The sequence below is a fragment of the Leopardus geoffroyi genome, chromosome A2, assembly GCF_018350155.1.
Source record: "Leopardus geoffroyi isolate Oge1 chromosome A2, O.geoffroyi_Oge1_pat1.0, whole genome shotgun sequence".
In the NCBI taxonomy this organism is placed as follows: Eukaryota; Metazoa; Chordata; class Mammalia; order Carnivora; family Felidae; genus Leopardus; species Leopardus geoffroyi.
In genome coordinates this window covers 109,989,445-109,997,171 of record NC_059331.1, presented here as the reverse complement: position 1 = coordinate 109,997,171, position 7,727 = coordinate 109,989,445, and the positions used below count along the sequence as shown (strand labels likewise).

The 7,727-nt window shown below is 37.3% G+C and overlaps 1 protein-coding gene across 1 annotated transcript; it reads left to right on the top strand.

Moving 5' to 3' along the window:
• Positions 1-6,669: 6,669 nt before the first annotated feature.
• LOC123606514 (histone HIST2H3PS2-like) lies at positions 6,670-7,454 on the top strand. The gene has a single exon (XM_045495003.1). The coding sequence runs from the start codon at positions 6,974-6,976 to the stop codon at positions 7,427-7,429; it is 456 nt and encodes a 151-aa protein (XP_045350959.1). The 5' UTR covers positions 6,670-6,973; the 3' UTR covers positions 7,430-7,454.
• The last annotated feature ends 273 nt before the right edge of the window (positions 7,455-7,727 follow it).

Here is a 7,727-nt window from a genome sequence, read left to right as displayed (position 1 = left end):
TGTGACATCAGTGGCTTCCTCATGTTGGTAGACAAGGTCCCTAATTATGAAGATAATCATTAATTCTTGAAGCAATAGTAACTAAGTATATGTTCATAGTTTTAACATTTTATGACACATCCATACTTTTGGCTGTGAACATAATTACTGAAACAGCTTGGCAGAGGCAGATTGAGACATATTTAGATATTTCATTCTTTCCAGTTATAAAAAATTAGCAATTCTAAGGCATGCTAATATAACGATTAATATAACCTGGATAACTTAGTTGTAAGTTTGGTTGTGAATCATCAAGATAATACTGAGAACAGTTTCAATAATTACAGCAGATTCAAAACAATACTAAAATTACTAGTCTGAGATATGTCATACATCCATTTCTTTTCAGAGAAGAAAACCAACAAAATCCAAACCATCAATAAAATATCAAATAAGAGTTGGACAATTACTATGGGATCACAATCTAGCCATTGCAAATGATGCAGAAACACCTTGCACATGACAGCAGCCTGCTCTCTAGACCATACTGTCTGGTCTCCTTTCTCTGGCCAAATAAATTCAACAGTTTTCATATAATGCAAGCTGGTATATTATCAAGTGGAACAAAGAAAGCAGTGTTCAAGACACCTTAAATTGTGTTTATCTCTAACACTGAGAACCCAACTTGTATCTCCATCATCAATATACTCCCCAGCATCACCAAAGTAATGTACTTGTGTCAGATACTCATCATTCTAAATCTTCAGTAAACCATTAAGCTCATAATGCCCAAAAGAACCTTGAGAGGGGGTGAATCCAGGCCTCCATCACAGCTTGAGGAAGAAAGAGTTACAGAAATGCACAGACCAATCTTCCCTCTGGATCTTTCCCACTTTTTCCCCAGGTCCAAACTCCCCATCACTAAAACCACTCCCATTCAAAATCTGTCAGTAGAGACCATTATCAACAGGGAGGCAAGACTGAACTTTGGTACTTGTTTTGGGAGTCTAAACCAGAGATCCTGTGGACCCTTGGTAAGTTGAGTTATATACACATGAAGCTGATACTCAATCCAATACTGCCATTCCAGTTGTTACTATGTTCAATTACTTCATAAGTTTGATTCATAAATAGCTGCTTCATGAAATGCTCATCATCAGCCCTACCCCACATACAAATGGAACACTCTTTTTCCCCCTAGAACCCTCAGACATCACTCGAGTTAGCATCCATTTGACTCATCAATACATATGACATTAGAGTCGTTAATACTCTGAATCTATTCCAACAGTGTTTGCCAATGCATGCACATGGGAAAATTAATTTAATACATCTCTTAGGAATATGAACTTTTCAGACTTTTCAGTTGACCATGTTGCCTAACAATTAAGGGAAACATTAGATGGGCTCCATTCTCTCCAACTGTTTACAAATATTTTCCTTAAACAAATGTGAATGTATCTGATAACGATACACTTAGCACACAAATGGCAGTGACGTGGAAGAAAAAAAAAAAAAAAACCTTCCAAGTAGGAAATAAATTTTTAATTTAAGGTCATTGAATCTTAATTTCAATCTTTAAGGTCAATGGTTGATAACATCTTTATCAAGCAAAACGTCTTTTGAAACATCCAATAAGTTATGTAATTAAAATATACTTAAAGCTTAAACTTAAAATCTTCCTTTAAGTAATTTTAAGAATTAGACTCTTAAGGTGACCTAGTTTATGAAAATCTCATTCATAACAAATTAAAATTATCTTGTTTGAAAATTCCTGGCAGCCTCTGTCAGTTTTACCATCAGTTAGGGGAAGAAATAGCAAGATATGCAAAGTAGTCAGCCAGTATTTCTTACGAGTTTTAGGAAAATGGATGCTTTTACATCTATTAGGATGTTCTTTTCTTTCAATGACAATGTGAATATGCAAACCTTGAAGTCATAGGTTCTTCTCCAGATACTTCACACCACAATTTAAATGTGTATCTTTCTCCCTCCATACTACAATTCCACTTTGCTACTCCTTTGCTTGCTCTGCTTTCCCTTGATTGTAGTGACACCTAATGTCAGAACCAGAGAATATATTCAGCTCAGCCTTTGTAGTTTCCCAACTACCTGGACTGGTCAGGTTAGAATCTCACCTTCTCAGCAGACAGCATTCACTAAAGTAACTTGGTGAGCCATGAAAACATGATGAAGACACAATTAAATTTGCTTAAAATAGAAGTGGAATTAGTACTTGAAACCTGTGAATCATCTTTTTTTAATACAATTTTGGAAAATCCCTAAACATATGTGAATTTTTGAAAATTCACATCCACTAATTTTATTGATAAAGAGTTTTCTTACTTAGTTTCTGGACTTAGTGGGCCCATGTGAAGAACAGTTAAAGTAATAAGCAAGGAAACTAATATTGGGAATTCATCCAACTTTTTTTTTATATGCATTTATCATCTCTCCCAAAAAGAGACCAACTTGACATTGGTACTTTCTATGTCATCTCCAGTAACAATTATAGGAGCCTGGTCCACAGTAGAACAACATGTCTGGGAAGGCAGAGTTCCCCTTCTGTCACTTTTCAGGTCCTCACTCATTCATTCTTACTCATTCAGGTCCTCACTCATTCATTCTTACTCATTCTTACAAGTCTGTAAGATGAACATTATCATCTTCGCTACTTATATTAATGATTTAACTTGGGTTGCAGTGGCTACAAATGACGTATTTGAATCTGGACATTCTGGGCCTGGAGCAGGACAATGGGAAGGTGAGCACAGAGGATATACGGCTCCATGATCATTATTTCTCAAATGAGTTCTGTAAGTCATCAGTTGTCATGACAATTGTTAAGGCAATGATGAGAATGTTAGATGAAGCATGATCAAATACATGATTAAAATCAGTGGTCCCATTGTAAAGAAGACAGTAAAAGGGGAAATTCCCCTTGAAGGTTTTTGCTTTCTCTCCAATCAGCCCTGGAGACTGAGGTCCCCAAAATGGCCCATTAATGGGCCCATTCTTCCAGATGTTAGAACCTGTCTATTCTTCACTAGGGCCTCCACTCTTAAGCACTATGTGTCATGTCTCCCTTAATGGGGAAAACATAAAATTTGGGTTGAAAAGATAAAAGTTTGAGCCACCTAATGTGAGCCTGGCCAAGTCACTGAACCCATTTTAGGCTCAATTTAAAGTGAGGTAAATGACATCTTTCAAATCAAGATGGCAACTGAAGTCCACATTCTTCCAAACTCTCCTCTGAGTAGTACAGGGAAAAAAAAATCATTCCTTCTTGGGAACTACAAAAAGGTGCAGTTAGCCAAACTGAAAATTCAAGTACACTCAAGACCAGAGTGAGAGAGGATTGATAAGCCTATTATCAAGGTGTGCCTTCAAGGCAAAACTGAAAGGAACCCCCATCCAGGAGATTTGCAGTAAGTCCTGCACATAGGCTTAGTCATGACATGGTAGGTGGGAGTAAATTTAAATTCTGCTGGAGTTTTCACGAAGTGCAATCAAACTTTGAATCTTCATAGAATGGGAAGCCACAAAGACACTCACTGTATAAATCTGGCCCAAGATGCCAGCTTAAGAAACAGAGGACACTCTTAAGGTTTAATATCTGGCTTGATACACCTCTACCAAGTCATCTTACTTTATTTACTTTACTAATCCACACTCTCTCCAGTTCCTCAGTGGAGCCAGCTGTCCCACACATCATCCAGAAGCCCTGTCCCTATTTGCTCCCCAGACCCACTGCTTACTCCTCTCTTCCTCTCCTGTATGGGAGGAAAAATGCTGTGCCTACAGGGCCCACAGGGCAAGTACCAAGGAATAAGTCTCTTTTTTATCCATATTGTTGAAAAAAAAAAAAAAAAACAATTGTTTACCAAGTGTTTAGTTGTAGTATCCTCAAGACTTAGAAACTTGAGAGGCTTAAAGGAAATGAGAGGGATATTATTTTGTACCGGAAAATGTAATCATTCTTGACATAACAAGAATCCATAGGTTGCAGATGCTGAACATGAGCAGCTTATGAAAACCCTATGCGTTTAAAATGTTTGATATAAAATAACACTGCTCACTAACGAATTCTGGAGCTATCTTCTCCTTTAAACCAAAGAGTCTGTTTTTTTTTTTTTCCAGAAAACACTATTTTTTTAAATTATTTACTCTACAAGATTTAGAAAATAGAGATGGATAAATATTCTCTCCAGGTCATTCTTTCTCTTTCATTTAGTGAATAGTTGCATAAGTACCTATTCTGATATGGTACAATATTATTAGTAAATGAAAATGGTATGTTCAGAGGTATTGACAGAACGGCATCATTTATGTTAATATAAAAATTTAATAGGCAAGTTTATATAAACCTGAAAGGCCACCAAAAAAACTACTAGAACTGATAAATTGATTCAGTAAGGACGCAGAACACAAAATCAGTACACAGAAATCCATGGCATTTCTTTTTTTTTTTTTTTAATTTTTTTTTTTCAACGTTTATTTATTTTTGGGACAGAGAGAGACAGAGTATGAACGGGGGAGGGGCAGAGAGAGAGGGAGACACAGAATCGGAAATAGGCTCCAGGCTCTGAGCCATCAGCCCAGAGCCTGATGCGGGGCTCGAACTCACGGACCGCTAGATCGTGACCTGGCTGAAGTCGGACGCTTAACCGACTGCGCCACCCAGGCGCCCCAATCCATGGCATTTCTATTCACTAATAAGGAGATAGCAGAAAGAGAAATTAAGGTAACAATACCATTTATAATTACACCAAGTATAATAAAATACTTAGAAATAAACTTTTTTTAATGTTTATTTATTATTGAGACAGAGAGAGACAGAGCATGAACGGGGGAGGGTCAGAAAGAGAGGGAGACACAGAATCCCAAGCAGGCTCCAGGCTCCGAGCTGTCAGCACAGAGCCTGACGCGGGGCTCGAACTCACGGACCGTGAGATCATGACCTGAGCCAAAATCGGATGCTTAACCGACTGAGCCACCCAGGCGCCCCAGAAATAAACTTAACTAAGGAGATTTAAGACCTGTACTCTGAAAACTACCAAACATTGATAAAAGAAATTGAAGATGACACAAACAAATGGCAAGATGTTCATGTTCATGGATTCGAAGAATAAATATTGTTGAAATATCCATACTACCCAAAGCAATCTAGAGATTTAATGCAATCCCTATCAAAAGAACGCAACTAGAGGTATCCTAATTCCAGGTTTCAAAGCTGTAGTAATCAAAAGGCACAAAAATAGACACGGAGATCGATGGCAGAGAATAGCGAGTCCAGAAATAAACCTAAAATTATGTGGTCAATTAACCTTTGACAAGGAAGGAAATAATATGTAATGGGGGAAAAAAAAAACTGTCTCTTTAACAGTGTGGGGAGAACTGGACAGCTACATGCAAAAGAACAAACTGGAGCACTTTCTTCCATCCTATAAAAAAATAAACTCAAAATGGATTAAGGACCTAAACCTGAGACCTGAGACCATAAAAATCCTAGAGGAGAGCAAAGGCAGTAACTTCTCTGACACTGGCCATAGCAACATCATTCTAGGTATGTCTCCTGAGGCCAGGGAAACAAAAGCAACAACTATTAGGACTACATCAAAACAAAACATTTCTGCACAGCAAAGGAAACAATCAATAAAACTAAAATATAATCTACTGAATGAGAGAAGATGTTTGCAATGACATACCTCATCAAGGGTTAGTATCCAAAATCAAGACACAAATGTATACACACACACACACACACACACACTGGAATGTTACTCAACCATAAGAAAGAAAGAAATCTTCTCATTTGCCACAACGTGGATAAATCTAGAGGGTATAATGCTAAGGGAGACAAGTCAGGGAAAAAATATGATTATACAAGTCAGGGAGACAAGTCAGGGAAAAAATATATGATTTTACTCATATATGGAATTTAAGAAACAAAACCAATGAACAAAGGAAAAACAAAGAGACAAACCAAAAAGCAAACTATTTAGAGTCTGTGGAGAACAGACTGATGGTTATCAGAGGGGAGGTAGGTGGACGGATGGGCCAAAAAGGTGATGGGAATTAAAGAGTACATTCATCATGATGAACACTCAGTAACGTATAGAATTATAGAATCGCTACATTGTACATCTGAAACTAACACTGTATGTTAACCATACTGGAATTAAAATTTTAAAAATAAAAAGTAAAAAATTATCATAGGTAGGTATATACAGAGATGATAGTGAATGATAAATGGGGACATTCTTGAATATAGAGAACGTATTTCTGGAAGAAAGCCTGAGAAGTTGGTAGTAACTATTGCCCCTAAGAAAGAGACCCATGCCCTGCAATATGTAAGAGGCAGACCTATGTTCCACTGTTCATCTTTCATACTGTTTATTTTCTCTCAGTTCAAGACTGACAAACAGCCAGATGGACACATGCATGCAAATACATACACACATTATAAATGGATAGGTAATTCTAACCCTACATTCAATTTATGTGACCAAATAATTTTGTAAAAATGTGGTTATTCCCCTGGAAAGAATGAACCCTAAGTGGTGCTATCTTGATTTTTTAAAAATATTTATTTACTTGGATAAATTTATATTTTGTTCCCCAATGGAAAGAAATTGAAAAACCTACAATAGCTTGGAAATTTAATATAACATTTTAAATAATTATAAAAAGAAACCATTTATACTGCATGTTTCATAGGATAAAATTTCTTTTGAAGAAGTGACTCTAACTGAAATGAAGTATTTGAGATCATTTCTCAGTAAGACTAACTATGATTCTAAGATTCAAAAGATTATCCTCCACTGAAATAAAATTTCTCAAACTTACCAGGTAACCAAGCACCTATGGAAAGAGTATTTTCTTAATTAAAAATAATAGAGTCGAATTTTCCTCGCAGCGGCCGCCTACTGACTGTAGCTCGCAGAGCTCCAGCAAAGAAGAATGGGGGCGTCAGTAAGGAGGTTTCTGTACCATGGCTCGTAGACTGCCTGCAAATCGACCGGTGGTAAAGCACCGAGGAAGCAACTGGCTACAAAAGCCGCTGGCAAGAGTGCGCCCTCTACTGGAAGGTGAAGAAACCTTATCATTACAAGCCCCGTATCGTGGCACTCCGCAAAATCAGTCAGAAACCCCCGAAATTCTCATCTGCAAACTTCCTTTCCAACGTCTGGAGAGAGAAATTGCTCAGGACTGCAAAACAGATCTGCGCTTCCAGAGCGTGGCTTTTCAGGATGCAAGGGAGGCCTACCTGGTGGGCCTCTTTGAAGATACCAACCTGTGTGCTATCTATGCCAAACATGTAAGTAACAATTATGCCAAAAGCCATCCAGCCAGCATGCCGCATACGTGGCGAACGTGCTTAAGCATCCACACTGATGGAAAACATTTCACTCTTTTAAAAAAAAATGGATTGGAAACGGAAAAATAGGAAAGAGATATCAAGTATTGGCAGTTTTTCCATTTTCATTCATGTGTGCATTTTTAATATAAATGCGGGGACATCAAGCATTCAGGCAAGTCAAAATGTTTCAGTGAACACATTTCAGCAGTTTAACTTCATAACAATTATAAATAAACCTGTTAAATTTTTCTGGACAATGCCAGCATTTGGATTTTTTTTTTTTTTAAACAGGTAAATTTCTTTTTGGTGGCAACTAAATAGTGTCTGCAGCATTATTATCATCCAGTAGATTCCATCCATTCACTATACTTTTCTAAATAGTATG

Excerpts from the sequence above, each read along its gene's own strand:
- LOC123606514 (XM_045495003.1), top strand. The coding sequence starts at position 6,974 with ATGGCTCGTAGACTGCCTGCAAATCGACCGGTGGTAAAGCACCGAGGA.